The sequence below is a fragment of the Pyrgilauda ruficollis genome, unplaced genomic scaffold (genome assembly GCF_017590135.1).
Source record: "Pyrgilauda ruficollis isolate IOZ18807 unplaced genomic scaffold, ASM1759013v1 scaffold192, whole genome shotgun sequence".
NCBI classification, from domain to species: Eukaryota; Metazoa; Chordata; class Aves; order Passeriformes; family Passeridae; genus Pyrgilauda; species Pyrgilauda ruficollis.
In genome coordinates, this window is record NW_024518318.1 from 539,144 (window position 1) to 558,588 (window position 19,445).

Genomic DNA, 19,445 nt, shown 5'->3' on the forward strand with positions numbered 1-19,445 from the left:
AACCCCCCACAAATCCCCCTTTTTTCCCCAGAAAAAATCTCCCTATTTCGCCCCCATAAATCCCCTATTTTCCCCCCGTTAAATCCCCCATTAAATCCCCCAATTTTCCCCAATAAATTCCCCAAAATCCCCTATTTCCTCCCCATAAATCCCCCTATTTTCCCTCCATAAACGGCGTAAATTGAATTTTTTCAGTGGAATTTCCCTCTTTTAAACCAGATTTTAAAGGAATTTTCCTTCATTTAAAGGAATTTTTAAAGGATTTTTTAGAAAGGAGTTTCCTACTCTTAAAGGAATTTTTTAAAGGAATTTCCCCTCTTTAAAAGGGCATTTTTAAAGGAATTTCCTCTTTTAAAGGATTGTAAGTTCCTGGGGCTCAGCCTCTTCTGGGGCACCTCCACAGCCCTGGGCTTCTGGGAAAAATAAAAATAAATTAAAAAAAAAATAAAGGAATTTATTAGGGGTTGGTGAAATGGGTGAAATTCTCATTCAGGACTGGTGTAAATTGAATTTTTTCAATGGAATTTTCCTTTTTTAAATGAGATTTTAAAGGCATTTTCCTTCATTTAAAAGGATTTTTAAAGGATTTTTTTAAAAGGAATTTCTTACCCTTAAAGGATTTTTTAAAAGAATTCCCCTTCTTTTAAAGGAATTTTTAAAGGAATTTCCCATCTTTTAAAGGAATTTTCAAATTAATTTCCTTACAGTAATTTCCTTCTTTAAAAGGAATTTTTCAATAATTTTTTTAAAATGAATTTCCTTCTTTCCAGATTTATTTTTCCCAAACCATTTCTCATTTTTGGTTGGATTTTGTGGCAGAAATGTGAATTTTTTACCTTTTTTTTCTTTGTGACAGGGCAGCCCCGGGGTCTGTCATAAGCAATCCTGACAGGTTCATGCACTGCAAGGCAAAAAACCCACAAAATTCAGCTGGAAATTCAAATTATTTAATAAAAAACCTCCAAACCACAGCAAAAAATCTTCCAAAAATTTGCATTTCAAGCCTGGACCTAAAACAGAAGCAATAAGAAAAATTAGAGCAATAAAAAAGACCAGAATTCATTAAAAAATTCAATATATACTCAATTTAATAGAAATATATTGACCCATAACAAATGATTTCTTCAGCTTCTCTTTTTAAAGTGAATTTTCTGTTCATTTTTGAAGGAAAAAATGTGATTTTTTAAGCAACAACCAGCAAGAAAACACCTAAAAAATTCAGATTTTTGCCCAAATTCTCTTCTGAAATATTTTGATGGCCACTGATCTTTGGGCTCTTCTATCCTCTGCCACTTTAATGAAGATTTAAAGTGAATTTTGTGTTCATTTTTGTACCAAAAAATGCAATTTTTAATGGAAAAACACCTTAAAAATCAGGATTTTTGCCCAAATTCTCTTATATTTTAACATAAAAGTGAAATATTTCAATGCCCACCCACCTTTGAGCTCAGATCCTTTTGGGGCCAGGATCATCCCAACTTTCAGAGACTTGGAGCTGAGTTTTGTGTAAAGAAATGTGATTTTTTAAGTGACAAAATATCTAAAAAAAACTGGATTTTTGCCCAAATCCTCTTTTATTTCAGTATAAAATTGAAATATTTCGATGCTCACTGACCTTTGGGCTGTTCTAGCCTTTCATGAAGATTTCAAGTCAATTTTGTGCTCATTTTTGTACCAAGAAATGCAATTTTTTATGGAACAACCCCCAAAAAAATGGGGATTTTTGCTCAAATTCCCTTTTTTTCTATACACAATTTAACCCTTTCAGTGCCCACTGACCTTTTGGCTCCTGGGTGAGGCCGATCCTTTGGGGGCCGGGATCAGGCCCACCCTCAGGGACTCGGAGCTGAACTTCGTCTAGGAGAAATGATGTTTTTTAAGCAACAACATGTAAAAAAAGTGGGATTTTCTCCCAAATTCTCATTTATTTCTATATAAAATGCAATCATTTTGATGCCCACCCACCTGTGGGCTCCTGGGTGAGGCCGATCCTTTGGGGGCCGGGATCAGGCCCACCCTCAGGAACTTGGAGCTGACCCTTTGCATTAAAGAAACGCCAATTTTTAAACGACACCTAAAAAATCAGGTTTTTTTTCCATATCCTCTTTTATTTCAGTGTAAAATGTAACCATTTTGATGGTTACCCACCTTTGGACTCCTGGATGAGGCAGATCCTTTGGGGGTTGGGATCAGGCCCTCCCTCAGGGACTCGGAGCTGAACTTTGCATTGAAAAAACGCCATTTTTCAAGTAACAATACACCCAAAAGATGGGGATTTTTTTTCCCAAAATCCTCATTTATTTTACTGTAAAATGTAACCCTTTAATTGCCCACTGACCTTTTGGCTGCTGGATGAGGCCGATCCTTTTGGGGGCCGGGATCAGGCCCACCCTCAGGGACTTGGTGCTGACCCCTTTGCATTAAAGAGAGGCCATTTTTTGAAGAGACAACACCTAAAAAATGGGGATTTTTGCCCAGATTCCCTTTTTTTCCACACAAAACGGAACCATTTAGATGGCCACTGACCTTTTGGCTCCTGGATGAGGCAGATCCTTTTGGGGGCCGGGATCAGGCCCACCCTCAGGGACTTGGAGCTGACCCGTTTGCGGGGGAAGCGCGCGCCGGGGCCCGGGCCGGGTGCCTGTGTCGACAGATTTGGGACAGCGCCGTCAGAGGGGCTGGAGAGCTGCACTTCACCTCCTGACATCTCCTCTCCTGCTCTGGACACCAAATCTTCCTCTAGCTTTGTCACCCTTCTACCTGCTGCCACGTCCTCCTCATCCTCCTCATCCTCCTCATCAGGTTGGGAGGGTTCAAACTCAGCTTCTTCTTCTTCTTCCTCTTCTTCTTCTTCTTCCTCCTCTTCCTCCTCGTCCTCCTCCATGTCCAGGGTTGTCCCCGCAGCTCTGGCAGCTTCTGCAGCCTCGGGGCTGAAGGTGATGGAGGGGCACAGCTCCATGACTTTCATGCGGTAGAATTTGAAGGCAGGGCTGGTTTGGTCCTGGAGGAACCTGGGGTGAGGGAATGGGAAATGAGGAATAAAAATGAGGGGGGAAAAGGGGGAAAATGCAGGGGAAATAAGGGGAAAAGTCCAGGGGAAAATATGGTCAAAAATCCAGGGGAAACAAGGTCAAAAAGCCAGAGAAACAATATCAAAAATCCAGGGAAGATAAGGGTAAAAACGCAGGGGAAATTAGGTCAAAAGTCCAGGGGAAAATATCATCAAAAATGCAGGGGAATAAGGTCAAAAATCCAGAGGAATAAGGTCAAAAATTCAAGGAAAACAAGGTCAAAAATTCAAGGAAAACAAGGTGAAAAATCCAGGGGAAACAAGGTGAAAAAATCCAGGGAAGATAAGGCAAAAATCCAAGGGAAAATATGGTCCAAAATCCACGGAAATAATGTCAAAAAGCCAGAGAAATAAGATGAAAAATCCAGGGAAAACAAGGTCAAAAATCCAGGGAAAACAAGGTCAAAAATCCAGCAAAGGTAAGGCCAAAAATGCAGGGGAAATAAGGTCAAAAGTCCAGGGGAAATTAAGGTGAAAAAGAGATTTTCTTCAGCTGGAATGATGTAAGAATTTAGGAATAAATCTCTGGTTGATTTATGGAGTGGCCAGGGCAGGTGGTTTTGGGGAGAAATGGGAGATTTCCTTCCTAAAAACAGCAATTTCCCCTCCAGTTCAGCAGCATTTCCCAAATTCTTCTGGGAAGAATTAATTGGGAAAAATGAATGAATTCATTGGGAAGAATTAATGAACTCAATGGGAAGAATTAATTGGGAAGAATTCATGAATTCATTGGGAAGAATTAAGGAATTCAGTGGGAAGAATTAATGAATTCAGTGGGAAGAATTAATGAATTCAGTGGAATCATCTTGAAAATTCCCAGTTTCAGGGTTCAGCTTGGTGATTAGGCTCAAAAATAAATCAAGTTGATGATCAGAAATCAAGACATTTATACATAAATGGGTTTTTTTTCCTGAGATATTTCAGATATTCACCATTAATGCAAGTGCTGGAGAACGGCCCCAAAACCCCCTGTTCCTAAAATCCCTAAATGCAGAGATTGGAGCAGAAATGGGAGGCAAGGAAGGAGCTGGCACTCACCAGAGGTCGGGGTTATCTGCACTGTTGTCAATGCTGAACTGCTCAATTTCTGGTCCTACCTGAGCCACAAACCTGGCCAGTTTCTCTGCAGTTTCCATGGTTTTGGCATCCACTGCAAGGAACGAAATGTTCTGGTAAAAAAGCTCAGGGCAGCTGAGAACTTCAAAATTCACAGTTCAAGAAATGGGGGTTGGGGTTTCCAGCAGGAATTCTTTTTGTGGATTGCAGGAGAAGTTTGGGGTTTTTTCTGGACACAATTTAACATTTCCATTCTAACCCTGTTTGTTTTCTCTGCTGTAATTTAAAATCCCAAATCAAACCCCAGACCACTGCAGGTGAGAAATGCATCAATACAATATAAAAGAAATTATATTTGGGGTTTCCAGCAGGAACTTTTGTGAATTGCAGGAGAAGTTTGGGTTTTTTCCTGGACACAATTTAACATTCCCAATCTAACCCCTGTTTGTTTTTTCTGGACACAATTTAACATTCCCAATCTAACCCCATTTTGTTTTCTCTGCTGTAATTTAAAATCCCAATATAACCCCTGTTTGCTTTTTCTGGACACAACTGAACATTCCCATCCTAACTCCTGTTTGTTTCCCTGCTACAATTCAAAATTCCCAATCTAACCCACTTGTTATTCCCAATCTAAACCCTGTTTGTTTCCCTGCTATAATTTAAATTCCCAATCTTACCCCTGTTAGTTTTCCCCTGCTATAATTTAAAATACCCAATCTAACTCCTGTTTGTTTTCCTGCTAAAATTCAAAATTCCCAATCTAACCCCATTTTCTTTCCCCTGCTATAATTTAAATTCCCAGTCTAACCCCATGTTAGTTTTTTTTCCCTGCTACAATTTAACATTCCCAATCTAACCCGTTTGTTTTCCTGCTATAATTTAAAATTCCCACTCTAACCCCATTTTCTTTCCCCTGCTATAATTTAAATTTCCCAATCCAATCCGTTTGTTTTCCTGCACAATTTAAATTCCCAGTCTAACCCCATGTTAGTTTTTTTTCCCTGCTACAATTTAACATTCCCAATCTAACCCGTTAGTTTTCCCTGCTATAATTCAAAATTCCTAATCTAACCCGTTAGTTTTCCCTGCTATAATTCAAAATTCCCACTCTAACCCCATTTTCTTTCCCCTGCTATAATTTAAATTCCCAGTCTAATCCCACGTTAGTTTTTTTCCCTGCTATAATTCAAAATTCCCACTCTAACCCCATTTTCTTTCCCCTGCTATAATTTAAATTTCCCAATCCAATCCGTTTGTTTTCCTGCACAATTTAAATTCCCAGTCTCACCCCAGCCCTCACTCACCATCAGCAAACTGCGAGCCCAGGCCTGGGAGAAGCTCAGGAGCTGCTGCCAAAGCCTCAGGGTCTGCTTTTCCCTCTGCTGCCCCGGGCACCTGGCAGCAGCTGGCACCTTGGGGGGCACAGCTGGCACCCTGGGGGGCACAGCTGGCACCTCCTGGGGCTGAGGAGGTGGCACCTTGGAGCGCAGAGGGGGTGGCACCTTGGAGGGCAGAGGAGGTGGCACCTTGGAGGGCTGAGGAGGTGGCACCTTGGAGGGCTGAGGAGGTGGCATCTTGGGGGGTACAGGTGGCACCTTGGGGGGCACAGGTGGCACCTTGGGGGGCTGAGGAGGTGGCACCTTGGAGGGCAGAGGTGGTGGCACCTTGAGGGGCACAGCTGGCACCTTGGGGGGCTGAGGAGGTGGCACCTTGGGGGGCAGAGGAGGTGGCACCCAGGCCAGGCTGTGCCAGGCCAGCCTTGGCACCTGGAGGATTTTTGTCTGGCTGTTTCAGCACTGTGCCAGCTGACAGCAGGGTCTGGGTGCCCGTGCTTGCCCTCCTCACCCTCCTGGCACGGGCAGGGACAAGGACAGGTTTTTTTTTATGCTTGAAAAGTCTCCTTTTGATGCTGGCAACTCTCCTGGCATAGAGCATGGCCCTCAGGGACTCTGGGGCTGCTGCCTCCCCTGCCAGGCTGCTCCTCTGCACCTCGGACAGCCTCAGCCTGTAGTATTTGTACTCCAGGCTCTCCTCGTCACACAGGAACCTGAGAAACACAGGAAAAGGGAAAATCAGCTAAAAATCTCCATTTTTACTGTGGTATCTGTACTCCAGGCTCTCCTCGTCACACAGGAACCCGAGAAACACAGGAAAAAAAGAGAAAGCAGATGAAAATCTGCATTTTGTACTGTGATATCTGTACTTCTTGTCACACAGGAACCTGAGAAACACAGGAAAAGGGAAAATCAGATGAAAATCTGCATTTTGTACTGTGATATCTGTACTTCTTGTCACACAAGAACCTGAGAAACACAGGAAAAGGGAAAATCAGCTAAAAATCTCCATTTTTACTGTGGTATTTGCACTCCAGGCTCTCCTCGTCACACAGGAACCTGAGAAACACAGGAAAAAAAAGAGAAATCAGCTGAAAATCCCCATTTTTACAGCCTCAGCCCATGATATTTGTACTCCAGGCTTTCCTCCTCAGAAAGGAACCTGAGAAACACGGAAAACAAAGCCGACACAGGAACCTGAGAAACACAGGAAAATCAGATTAAAATCTGCATTTTGTACTGTGATATCTGTACTTCTTGTCACACAGGAACCCGAGAAACACAGGAAAAAAAGAGAAAGCAGATGAAAATCTGCATTTTGTACTGTGATATCTGTACTTCTTGTCACACAGGAACCTGAGAAACACAGGAAAATCAGATTAAAATCTGCATTTTGTACTGTGATATCTGTACTTCTTGTCACACAGGAACCTGAGAAACACAGGAAAATCAGATTAAAATCTGCATTTTGTACTGTGATATCTGTACTTCTTGTCACACAGGAACCTGAGAAACACAGGAAAATCAGATTAAAATCTGCATTTTGTACTGTGATATCTGTACTTCTTGTCACACAGGAACCTGAGAAACACAGGAAAATCAGATTAAAATCTGCATTTTGTACTGTGATATCTGTACTTCTTGTCACACAGGAACCTGAGAAACACAGGAAAAAAAAGAGAAATCAGCTGAAAATCCCCATTTTTACAGCCTCAGCCCATGATATTTGTACTCCAGGCTTTCCTCCTCAGAAAGGAACCTGAGAAACACGGAAAACAAAGCCGAGATCAGCTAAAAATCTCAATTTTTAAAGTAAAACCCCTCAGCATTCCAGTTTGTTTGTTTTTCCCAGGTGTTTAGCATGAGGCTGAGCAGGTTTCTCTGGGATCAAGGAATGAAATCCTGGAGGGGTTTGACAGGAATTAATCAACTCACACACCTGGAGGTGTCTCAGCTCCCCCTTTCCCACATTTTCCCTGGAATTCTAAACCCTGGCACCTTGCTGGATGTCTCCATCACCTGAATTTGCTCCTAAAATGCAAATTCCTTTGAACACCTTGAATTTGAGAGCCATTATTGGCACATCAAAAGCAACAACAGGATCATTCCCGGGGATAATTAACTCCAGCAAAACATTCCCCCCCGCTAAAAAAAAACCTAATTAAATATACAACAGGCTTTGATCATTCCCAGTGAGTGAAAGGCTGAAGTTTTAATTAATCTACTCCAAATTTGCCAGCCAGTTCCCACACACCCACCAGTATTCAGGAGAGTTCTTCTGAGCATTCCTGTCCTTGGCAGACAAAGTTCCTGCCACGATGCTGCTCACCAGCTGCTCAATTGTGTCCAGAACCTTCCTGTCAGCTCGTTGGGGGGCTGTGGGGAGAAAGAAATCCCATTAAAATCCCCCCAAAATAAATAAATATATAATACGTGTATAGTAAATATATATATTCACCCAAAATTCCATCTGTGATTGGGATTCACCTGGAATTTCATCCCTGAGTGGGATTCATCTGGAATTTCAGCCCTGATTTGGATTCACCTGGAATTCCCTCCCTGCCCCAGCCCTGAGTGGGATTCACCTGGAATTCCATCCCTGATTTGGATTCACCTGGAATTCCATCCCTGCTCCAGTTCTGACTGGGATTTACCTGGAATTTCAGCCCTGAGTGGGATTCACCAGGAATTCCTTCCCTGCTCCAGCCCTGATTTGAATTCACCTGGAATTCCTTCCCTAAGTGGGTCTCACCTGGAATTCTATCCCTGATTGGGATTCACCTGGAATTCCCTTCCTGCTCCAGTTCTGAGTGGGATTCACCTGAATTCCATCCCTGAGTGGGATTCACCTGGAATTCTATCCCTGATTTGGATTCACCTGGAATTCCCTCCCTGCTCCAGCCCTGACTGAGATTCACCTGGAATTGAATTCCCTTCCCTGCTCCATCCCTGAGTGGGACTCACCTGGAATTCTATCCCTGAGTGGGACTCACCTGGAATTCTATCCCTGATTGGGATTCACCTGGAATTCCCTTCCTGCTCCAGTTCTGAGTGGGATTCACCTGGAATTGAATTACCTTCCCTGTTCCAGCCCTGAATGGGATTCACCTGGAATTCCATCCCTGAGTGGGACTCACCTGGAATTCCCTCCCTGCTCCAGCCCTGACTGAGATTCACCTGGAATTGAATTCCCTTCCCTGCTCCATCCCTGAGTGGGACTCACCTGGAATTCCCGCAGTCAGGAATTCCTGACCAAACCAAAGGGTACAAATGAACCCCATCCTGCAGAGCACCCCCCTCCCCGTTACCTTTGGGGTCGGGGGAGGCTGTTTTGAGCTGCTCCGTGCCTCCTGCCTCTGCTCTTTTCATCTGGATGGGATAGCCACTCTTCTCCAGCCAAGCCTTCAGGTTCTCGATGTACTCCCTCCCAAAGAGCGTGGAATCATCGAAATTTGGGAAGGACGTCGGTGCTGGGGCCATCTCCTGCAGCCCCACAGCCTCCAGGATCTTCTCCTGCCTGAAAACAGAGGCCAGAGCAAAGGTCTGGCCCAGGAGGGCCAGGGATTTCCTGCAGAGGGACACAGTGGTCTCGAAGGCGTTGGCCATTTCCCTGGGGTTGCCAAAGCCGTTGGTTTTGAGGCTCAGCTCGTAGGCGTTGCAGGCCATCAGCAGCGGGGTCACCCCCTTGAGGAGCCGGTCCTGGAGCCTCATGATGTATTTATCAAAAGGTTTGATGATCTCAAAGAAGCAATTCTTGGTTTTCACGGCCCCCTTGTCCAGCAGCATGTTCAAGAACTCGTTGTCCACCTTGGGGGTTTTCAGGGCGGCGTGCTGCAAGCTCTTGATGGTGAAAAAGCAATAATCTCTGTGCTCTGGCCTCAGGGAGCACTTGAAGGAGGCCAACATCTTGGCACAGGTCTCAGTCTCCAGCTCGAAGAGGGCCCCGAAGAGCCGCGAGAACTCGGCGTCGTTTTTGATGGCGTGGAACCCGGCCCACTTGATGATCTCGATGCCGAAGGTGGAGAAAATGTCAGATTTATCCACCAGGTCGAAGCTGAGGTTCCTGAAGACGTGGGCGGGCTTTGGCAGCCTCAGGATGGCTCTCTGAGCTGCCAGGGGGTGAGGGGGCAGCTTGGGGTGCTGCTGGAGGGGCACCGGCCTCTGCTCGGCACGGTCGGCGACTTCCAGAGGCTGATCCAGAGCTTTGGGATCCATGCCTGGCTGTGGTTTCTTCACACCCCACTTCTTCAGGGGGCTTTTGATGTCTCCTTTGAACACCTTGGGTTTCACCACGCCCCTGGTGAGGCGTTTTCCCCTCAGCACTCTCCCCCTGCCCACGCCTCCCCTGCGCAGCGGCGGCCGGAACTCGCTGTCCGCTGCCTCGTACTCCTGATCCTCCACGCCGCCATACTCCTCCTCCATCAGCCCGGGAGACCTGAAATCCCCCAAAACCTCCGAGGAGCCAAACCCTGCTCCCTGCTGCCCGCCAGCTTCCCAGGAATCCGAGGGACCGTAATCCTGCTGCTGCCCGTAGTCCCTGTCCCGCTGCTGGCCGTACTCCCGGTGCTGCTGCCCGTACTCCCGGCCCTGGGGAGCAGCGTGGTGCCCGTATTCCCTGCTGGGGGCAGCTGCACGGCCAAACTTCCCGTAATCCCGGCCGAATTCCCGCTCCCGGGGCGCAGGGCGGGAGAACTGTCCGTGGAAATAATTCTCCTTGCGGAGCAGGGGGCTGGCAGCTCTGTAGGAAGGGCCGGGGTAATTCTCCCCGGGGTAGTTCTCGCCAGGATAATCCTCCCCGGGGTAGTTCTCCCCAGGATAATCCTCCCCGGGGTAGTTCTCCCCAGGATAATCCTCCCCGGGGTAGTTCTCCCCAGGATAATCCTCCCCGGGCTCCTCACTCCAGTCCTGGTGCTGGCAGTTGGCGTGAGGGAAGCGCCCGTCGTGGTGGAAGCTCTCGTTGTAGCGGGGCCGGGGCAGCGGCCGGGAGTGAGCTGGGCAAAGGAATGGACAGGTTGAAAATTAGAGGCTGAAAAGAGTCAAAATGGGGAGATTTCTGAAGGAAATCCACGTCAGCATATTCCCGTTCCCATATTCCGATCCCTACATAAATTCAGTTCTCCTCCAAATCAAGTTTTTCTTTGCTCGTCACTGTCTCAAGTCTTGGTCTTCTACCTGAGGCATAAAAACCATCAGAACTCTGAACTTTCAGCTTTCCCAGAATTTATAAATTGCCAAAGACCTCCAAGAGCAGCAAGTGCAAGCTTTGGCCAATCCCCACCTTGTCACCCAGACCAGAATTCCCAGGAGGAATTCCACAGCTGGAGAGAAATTTGGATTTTCTACAACTCAACCACAATTCTCTCGCTATTGCAGGAAATTCTCATTATCCAAGACCCCAATGCCAGAAGTTCAATTCAGCAAGTAAAGAATACTTGGAAAAAAATAGAAGTGTTTAATATAAATGATTTCTTCAGGGCTCATGCAACTCTAAAAATAACAGCCTTCATTTTAAAGCTCTCCTGTGAACGTCCATCCCTGTGAATCCAACCCAATATATATATATATATATATATAACTTATCACCAGCAATCCATCCAGCAGCAGCGTCCCCGGAGACCTGCCTGGAACCGGACCCGCTCTCCGATGCTGAAGACAATTCCTTTGTCTCAATTCCCATTTTTTTTTCCACCCCCCCGTTACGGTGCCCAGCTGTTCTCCTGCCTCTTCCATAAAAACGGGTGTGGAAAAACAGCAGCGCCAGGCGAGTAAATAAATAAATAAATAAATAGCTGAACCAGAACTCTGAACTTTCAGCTTTCCCAGAATTTATAAATTGCCAAAGACCTCCAAGAGCAGCAAGTGCAAGCTTTGGCCAATCCCCACCTTGTCACCCAGACCAGAATTCCCAGGAGGAATTCCACAGCTGGAGAGAAATTTGGATTTTCTACAACTCAACCACAATTCTCTCGCTATTGCAGGAAATTCTCATTATCCAAGACCCCAATGCCAGAAGTTCAATTCAGCAAGTAAAGAATACTTGGAAAAAAATAGAAGTGTTTAATATAAATGATTTCTTCAGGGCTCATGCAACTCTAAAAATAACAGCCTTCATTTTAAAGCTCTCCTGTGAACGTCCATCCCTGTGAATCCAACCCAAGCACCTTGCTGGACATTTTACATCCCAAATTTAAGAGATAAAACAATTCGGGGACCACATTTTGTGTCACGTCCATGAGGTCAATGCCCTGCTTTGAGCTTTTTTCCCCCCAAAAAATAACACCAACCACAATGCCCCAAAGGCTTCCAGCAGCACTCCTTTCTCCTGCCTCTTCCATAAAAACGGGTGTGGAAAAACAGCAGCGCTAGGCGAGTAAATAAATAAATAAATAAATAGCTGAACGGCAGGCGCTGCTCCCGCCATCCCCCGGTTCTCCTACCTGGGAAATGATGGATGGGGTCCCCCGCGGCACCGCTCCGGTACCGCTTCACCTTGTCCTGCACCACGGCCTCGAACGTCTCGCGGGTGATCCTCCGAGAGGCCATCTTCCCCTCACGGCACCGGGGAACGGCACGGCACGGCACGGCACGGCCTGGCGCGGGCCCGGGCTCCCGCCGCGGCCTGAGGGGAGGCGCGGCCTGAGGGGACCCTCACGCTTCCCCGCCGCCGCCCCCCGCGCAGCGCCGGGAGGAGGAACCGGAGCGGAGCCCGAGCCCGGCCCGCCCTCACCCAGGCGGCCCCGCCGCCTCCCGCCACACCGGGACCTCCCGCTGGCCACGCCCCCTTCGCCGGTAGACACGCCCCTCCCGCTGACGGCCACGCCCCTCCCGCCGGTCCCGGGGCTCACGGAGACCGCGGGTGGACACGCCCCCTCCTAGGCCACGCCCCTCGTCGGTATAACCACGCCTTCCCCTTCGCACGGGCCACGCCTCCTCATGCGTTAACCACGCCGCCGTGTCCCGCCCCCTCCCGCCGCGCCTGCGCTGCGCGGAGCAGCCTCATCCCCTGCCGCCGGGCGCGGGGCGGTACTAACGGTGCGGGCGCGCTGCCGGTAAGCGGGACGGGAGCGAGGGGAGCGGCCCGCGGCCTCCCGCTCTGAGGGAGCAGCCGCTGCCCTGCGGGCGAGCCCGGGCACGCTGCGCCTACTGCGCGTGCGTAGGAGCGGCCGGGCGCGGGAGCGGTGCGCATGCGCGTTGCCGCCCTCCCGCGGTCTTTTTCGCTCGGTGCGAGGGCGAGCGGTGCGAATTCGGGCCGCAGCGCATGCGCAGAGAGCGCGTACGGTGGCCGAGTGGGGCCGTCCCGCCTTCGCCTTTTGTCCGGCGGGGCGGCCGGTGGGAGTACAGGTGGGTCGTGAGGGGGAGCGGGGCCGCGGGTGCGCCCCGGAGCTCCCCCAGCACCGCCGCCTTCCTTCGCGGCCCTCTCCGCGTCGCTGGGGGCTGCGGGGCCTGCTGAGGGGTGTGGGATGCGCCAGGGCCCGGGGGAAGCGGAGCAGGGCGGGCTGAGGGCCGGGGGCTGTGACCGGGCACGGTGCCCTCCGTGCTGCAGCCCCGTCACGGTGACAGCTCCTGAAACTCTATGAAAATGCTGCTGAAATGTCTCCATATCCCTCTTCCCCGCCGCGTTTTCCCCATTAAATAAAACACCGGCCTTGCCTTTGGCTGGGTATCTTTGATTCAGAGTCCTGAGCTTTTGTCCCGGGGTAGAACAAGCCCCTTGCTCGGGTTCTGCTGGGCGTTAGAAGGTTTTGCACCAAAAGGAGCTGGGCCCTCTGTCAGCAGCAGGACACAGAGGTTACAGAACCATTGGAAGGTTTTGTACCAAAAGGAGCTGTCCCTCTGTCAGCAGCAGGACCCTGAGGTTACAGAACCATTGGAAGGTTTGGTACCAAAAGGAGCTGTCTCTCTCTCAGCAGCAGGACCCCGAGGTTACAGAACTATTGGAAGGTTTTGTACCAAAAGGAGCTGTCCCTCTCTCAGCAGCAGGACCCCGAGGTGCATCCAGCCCAGCCCAGCACCATGGGCTCCAAGCAGATCGCCCAGGAGACGTTTGACGACGCGGTGCAGGAGAACATCACCGAGTTCGAGATGGAGCCCGAGGAGGCTGTGAGGGAAGCTGTGCAGCAGTTTGAGGCCCAAGGTACTGTGCATTTTGCAGGCTGGGATTTTGGAAATCCCAGGGTTTAAAGGAATGCTGCAGGCAAAGATGGGTCGTGCAGCGTTGGAAAGGAGCCTTTGTGAAGTGGAACAGAGACACCATTAATGCTGACCTGGTTTTGTGGATTAATTATGACTGCAAAACTGCTTAGAGGGAAGCTGGAGGACAAAATTTGGTCAGTGAAATGAAATCCTTCTTTTTTCTCCCCCTCAACTAACATCTAGCTTTGTTCCAGACAGAATCCGACCTTACAGTCAGAGTTGAACATTTCAGCATCTTTACAAGTTCATCTTTGTTCTCTGTGGTTACCTTGGCAGCTTTTCCCTAGAGCTGGAACTAATGCTGTTTATTTGACTCTGGTTCTCCTGGAACCAATATTAAACTTGGTTTTGTTTCCCCTTTTAGGTGTGGACCTGAGCAATATTGTGAAAGCTGTGCGACCTCCTGCCTCTGAGAACGGGCAGAGGCAAAAGCATCAAATCCTGCTGGTAGGGGCACAAACTGCTGCTCTCTCTCTCAGGGTTAAATAATTATAATAATAATAATAATAATAATAGTACTAGGCCAACTTGTGCCTCTGCCCCATTTCTCTGGGAGCTCCTCAGGCAGTTATTCCCATTTCTTCTGCAAATATAAAATGTTCCAAGAGCTCCTTGCACGTTTCAGGGAAGGCTCTGTGTAGGTGAGGTGGGGTCAGGCTCTGCTCCCGGGGCAGGACAGGAGGGAACGGCCTCAAGGTGTGCCAGGGGAGGCTCAGCTGGGACATCAGGAGGGATTTCCTCACGGGGAGGGTGGTCAGGGCTGCCCAGGGAGGTTTGGGGTCCCCACGCCTGGAGGTGTCCCACGAGTGACAGGATGTGGCTCTGGGCTGGGGACAAGGTGGGGATCGGTCCCACTTAGCCCAGGTTGCTCCAGGCTCTGTCCAGCCTGGCCAAGGACACTTGCAGAGCTGGAATGAGCTGGTTGGACCCAGTTCAGCTGGTGCTGGTGCCCAGTGGAGCTGTGGCAGAGGTGGCAGAGGGACGCCCTGTCCCTCCAGGGGTTGCGTGCACAAACCCCATAAACGCCGCAACCACCGCTCCCATCACCCCAAACCGATTTTCAACCTCAAAATAACCACCTTGCCGTTCCTCCTGCACGCTCCAGGTGCAGAACTAACCCTTGGTGTGTCCCTCAGACCCTGGAGTGCCTGGGCAGAGCCGTGGCAGAGCAGGACGTGGCCCAGCTGCCCCAGCAGCTGTCGGCCTTCGCCGCGCAGTGCAAGGAGCAGCTCGCCTTCCGCCACCTGGCCGGCCAGAACGGCGCCTACCCCGCCGTGCTCTCTGCCTGCCAGCTGGCTGCAGGGGACAGGGATTTGCTGCTCCAGGCCTTCTCCACGCTGGGTGCCCTGCTGGATGGGCAGCCAGACCTGCTGGACGCCGCGGGGCAGGAGCTGCTGCTGCGGAGCCTGCGGGAGCGGCGCGGGGACGCCGAGGTGACGCTGGCCGGGATCCGCTGCGTGCGCCACGCCTGCCTCAAGCACGAGCACAACAGGCAGGGCTTTGTCAAGGGTGGCATCCTCCCTCTCCTCACTGGAGCCATCACCCAGCACGGCAGCAGTGCTGAGCTGGTCAGGATGGCAGCCTCGGCCCTCAGGGTCATGACGTTCGACGATGACATCCGTGTACCCTTCGGTCACGCCCACGACCACGCCAAGATGATTGTGTTGGAGAACGATGGGTTGAGAGTCCTCATTGAGGCTGCAAAAGGTAAAATGAGCCCTGGGGATGTTGATCCTGATGGGGAAGCAGCTGAGATTTCTTCTTATTGTCTCAGGAATCACTTGTGGTTTCTTCTGTCACTGTCTCAGGAATCACTTGTGGTTTCTTCTCAGGAACTGCTTTGGATTTCTTCTCAGGAATCACTCGTGATTTCTTCTCATTGTCTCAGGAATCACTTGTGGTTTCTTCTCGGGAGTAATTTGTGATTTCTTCTCGGGAATCACTTGTGATTTCTTCTCCCGTTGTCTGATTTCTTCTCTCCTTGTCATAACTTGAAGCTCCTTGGAGGCGATTCAAGAATTTGTCACTCAAATGGGGTTTAATTCTATCCGTGAAATGTGGCCTGATAGAGCCAGGAAGTGCCACCATGTGCTGCTGATAACCTGTGGAGCAGTCAGATGATCAGAGCAGTTTTTCACTGATTTTAGGAAGGATTTTAGAGGTTTAGGGCCCTATTGCCCAGAGAAGACATTGTGACTCTGGCTAGGAACAGAGTGATCAGGTGTCGTCTCCCCTGTTTTAATACATAAAATGAAATGCTTCCTGTGTAATTAATCAAAGTAAACCCCGTTAAGTGTGCAGTAATGACTCCATCCCTCCTCTCTCCTCCGCAGCCTTCAGGGATAACTCTGGGGTTCTCAGCGAGCTCTGTGCCACCCTCTCTCGCCTCTCAGTCAGGAATGAGTTCTGCCAGGAAATCGTGGACCTTGGGGGCTTAAATTTCATGGTGACTCTGCTGGCTGACTGCATGGAGCACCCGGTGAGCACTGGGAAGTGTTTGGGGGTGGACTGGGGAGCATCTCATCCTCAGCAGTGAGGTTCATGTTAATTAATGAGCCTTAGCCTGTGCAATAATTTGGGTGCAATCAGGGTTGAAACCCCTCTGATCCCTATTTATAGAATTAAATTAATTCTTTTAAATTTTAAAGGTAAAATTTGTGAGCTTCTTGCTCAGAGTTATCCCTGCATCCTCCAGCCTCCACCAGCAGAACTCTGCCTGCTCTCTGAAAAGCTGAATGGTTGGTTTTCCACCAGAAAGAGACTTCAAACAAAGCATTTAAATGCTCAAGTCCCAGAGGTTGATGTGTGATTTTTTAAGCCTCGCCGATGGTCTGGCAGAGTTTTTGAAGGTTCCTTGTGCAGCAAGGAAGCGACTGAGGGTAGAGTTTTTATAACTGATAATTGCCACAGCCATTTTCATGGAATGGGGGATGTTCTGCTTTGCTTTCTGAGCTCTCCAACTCTCTGTGCTGCTTTTTGATGTGCTGTTTCCCCCCGGGGCAGGACGTGGTGAAGCAGGTGCTCAGCGCCATCCGCGCCGTGGCCGGCAACGACGACGTCAAAGACGCCATCGTGGAGGCCGGGGCCACCGACCTCATCGTGCTGGCCATCAGCCACCACCTGGGCAACCCTCAGGTACCCTCCAGGCTGCCCTCAGGTACCCCCCAGGGCCTTGGGAGTTCCCTCTGGGATGGGCGTGGAGCTCAGCTGGAGCTGCAGGATGTGTGTGAGCAGTGGATGGGCCTCGAGCGCTCGGCTGCAGAGCGTCCAATATTTGTGTGAATTTAGGGCTTTTCCACCTTGTATTGGTTTATTTTTCTTATTCCTGAATCAGGTAGATGGTGGGGATGGTGTTTGACACCTCTGGCGTGCAAAACACAGAATTATGAAGGTTGGGAATATCTCTAAGATCGTTATTCCAACCCTCCCCTTGCTTTACGTGCCTGAGCAGCAGGACGCCGCAGCGGGAGAAACTTCAAAACAATAAAAACAACTCCAAAACTGCCATAACAGGAAAGAAACCCCACATTTCTTTGGCTGCAAGGCAGCTTTGCAGGCAGTGAGCGTGCTGCCCTGTGTGTTGCAGATCTGTGAGCAGGGCTGTGCAGCCCTGTGCATGCTGGCCCTGCGCAAGCCCGAGAACTGCAGCGTCATCATGGAGAGCGGCGGGGCCCTGGCAGCTCTGCAGGCCATGAAGGCTCACCCACGAGAGGTGGCTGTGCAGGTATGTCCCTCACAGCACCTGCTGAGGCAGGCAGGGCTGTTCGTTTGTTTTCTTTGGGATTTTTTTTTTTCCCTTTTACTCAGCAAATTCCGACAGGTTGGGAAGGCAGCGACTCAGTGCAGCCCCCCTACATTTGTCATCCCCTTGACCCCTGTGGCTCCCTGCAGACCCCAGTGACCCCTGTGGCTCCCTACAAACCCCACTGACCCCTGTGGCTCCCTGCAGACCCCAGTGACCCCTGTGGTTCCCTACAAACCCCACTGACCCCTGGGCTTCTCTCCAAAACCCGCTGACCCCTGGGCTTCCCTCAGAAATCCACTGACCTCCCTACAAAACCTGCTGACCCCTGTGGTTCCCTACAAACCCCCGTGGCTCCCTGCAGACCCCAGTGCCCCCCGTGGCTCCCTGCTGACCCCAGTGACCCCATGGCTCCTTGCAGACCCCCGTGGCCCCCTGCAGACCCCCGTGACCCCTGTGGCCCCCTACAAACCCCTGTGACCCCAGTGATTCCCTGCAGACCCCATGGCCCTCTGCAGACCCCCGTGGCCCCCTACAAACCCCTGCAGACCCCAGTGTCCCCCTGTGGCCCCCTACAAACCCCTGTGACCCCAGTGATTCCCTGCAGACCCATGGCCCCCTGCAGACCCCAGTGCCCCCCGTGGCCCCCTACAAACCCCTGCAGACCCCCGTGGGCCCCTGCAGACCCCCGTGACCCTGTGCCTGCCTGTCCCCAGAAGCAGGCCTGCATGCTGATCCGGAACCTGGTGGCTCGCAGCCGGGAGCTGTGCGGGCCCATCCTGGCGCTGGGGGCCGAGGTGCTGATCGCCGAGGCGCGCGCCGCGCACCGCGACTGCGACGACGTGGCCAGGGCTGCCCTCAGGGACCTGGGCTGCAAGGTGGAGCTGCGGGAGCTCTGGACGGGCCAGAAGGGGAGCCTGGCTCAGTGAAGCCTCCTTTCAGCAAGCAGGGAAGATGCAAAAAGTGTCTGAGCCCCCGGAGTCTGGTGGGAAGCGGCGTGGATGGTTCTGCCCGACGCCCGGCTGGAACACCCGCAGCGAACTTGGAAGCAAATTTCCTGGCTTGGGAAGGCTGCAGGGAGCTTTTATCTGGGGAGCTACAGCTGAAATGGCTTTCTGCATTCACAGCCTGCAAATCAACTCTGTGTAGTGATCATTCCCTGGATCATCTCATGGCTGAAGATGATCTGCTCCCCGCTGGCGTGCAGGACGGGGCTGTTCTCACTGCTCTGACAGCAGGGCTGGCTCTGTCCTGCCCGGAGTTTGGCTGCTGGTTCCCATTTGTGCCCCTGTCAGGGGCTGGGTGAGGAGGAATCCCAGCATTTGTCAATGAGCTCTCTCTGTCCCGTTGCCCTGTTCTTTTACTGCTGACCCCACTCTTGTGTCGCTGCTTTGTTTGGGATTTTTCCGCCAGCGTAACGTTTTAAAGAAAAACAAAAAAACACCAAAAAAAGGAAAAAAAAAAGCAAGAAAAAAAAGCAAAGTAAGGATTTGGGATAATATCCAAAGGAACTGTTGGCATCCAGGAGTAAAGTTCATGTTCTCCCTCAGTGAGGGGAGCAGGGCAGGGACTGGCAGCGGGGTGGGAATTCCAGAGTGTGACCAAGCAGGCAGTGGTGCCACTGGGAATGCCAGGCTTCCTCACCTCTTAGCACTGCCCTGGATCCAGGAATGCTTTCATTGCAGTGAACGGGCCAAGAACCTCATGGACTGAGGCAGAACTGTGCATTTGTTGGATTTGTGGGCAGAGCAGGCCCCAGAAAGGCTCTGAAGGCTTTTGTGGCAGCCCTGCTCTGGTGCTGGGCCTTCCTCCTGCGCCGCTGGTTTTGTGAGTGGATGTTTTTAATGTGATACTCTCTGTAGAAATGGTGACCTTATAAAACAAACCTTCCAGGGCTGGGTGGCTCTTTGTGGAGCCTTGTTTTTGTGGCAGGAAAAGCGAGGTGCTGGGAGATGCCTGAGTGCTGAGTTTGTGAGTAAAGCCTCGAGCAGAGTTGATTTGCTCTGCTGGCTGCCAGCACATTGCAAAGGTCACTGTGTTCTTCAAA

At 50.4% G+C, this 19,445-nt stretch overlaps 2 protein-coding genes across 5 annotated transcripts; one reads left to right on the plus strand and one right to left on the minus strand.

Annotated features, from left to right (window-relative positions):
- Positions 1 to 287: 287 nt before the first annotated feature.
- Positions 288 to 12,034, minus strand: SUGP2 (SURP and G-patch domain containing 2). Its single transcript, XM_041465849.1, has 10 exons — positions 11,901 to 12,034; positions 8,772 to 10,454; positions 7,722 to 7,839; positions 5,434 to 6,176; positions 4,109 to 4,220; positions 2,527 to 3,011; positions 2,339 to 2,413; positions 2,149 to 2,220; positions 837 to 901; positions 288 to 413 (listed from the first exon to the last, which is right to left on the minus strand). Exons 1-10 carry the CDS (start codon positions 12,004 to 12,006, stop codon positions 288 to 290), a joined length of 3,585 nt encoding a protein of 1,194 aa, XP_041321783.1. The 5' UTR covers positions 12,007 to 12,034.
- Positions 12,035 to 12,388: 354 nt separating this feature from the next.
- ARMC6 (armadillo repeat containing 6) lies at positions 12,389 to 19,294 on the plus strand. 4 transcript variants are annotated; one of them, XM_041465809.1, is made up of 8 exons: positions 12,389 to 12,512; positions 13,438 to 13,597; positions 14,021 to 14,103; positions 14,793 to 15,363; positions 15,990 to 16,135; positions 16,660 to 16,791; positions 17,243 to 17,380; positions 18,115 to 19,294. In XM_041465809.1, exons 2-8 carry the CDS (start codon positions 13,477 to 13,479, stop codon positions 18,325 to 18,327), a joined length of 1,404 nt encoding a protein of 467 aa, XP_041321743.1. In that variant the 5' UTR covers positions 12,389 to 12,512; positions 13,438 to 13,476; the 3' UTR covers positions 18,328 to 19,294. The 4 variants fall into 4 exon arrangements, with proteins under 4 accessions (XP_041321743.1, XP_041321747.1, XP_041321744.1 ...); XM_041465813.1 differs by having other exon boundaries at positions 12,415 to 12,512; positions 13,441 to 13,597; XM_041465810.1 differs by lacking the exon at positions 12,389 to 12,512 and adding an exon at positions 12,657 to 12,804.
- Positions 19,295 to 19,445: the final 151 nt, after the last annotated feature.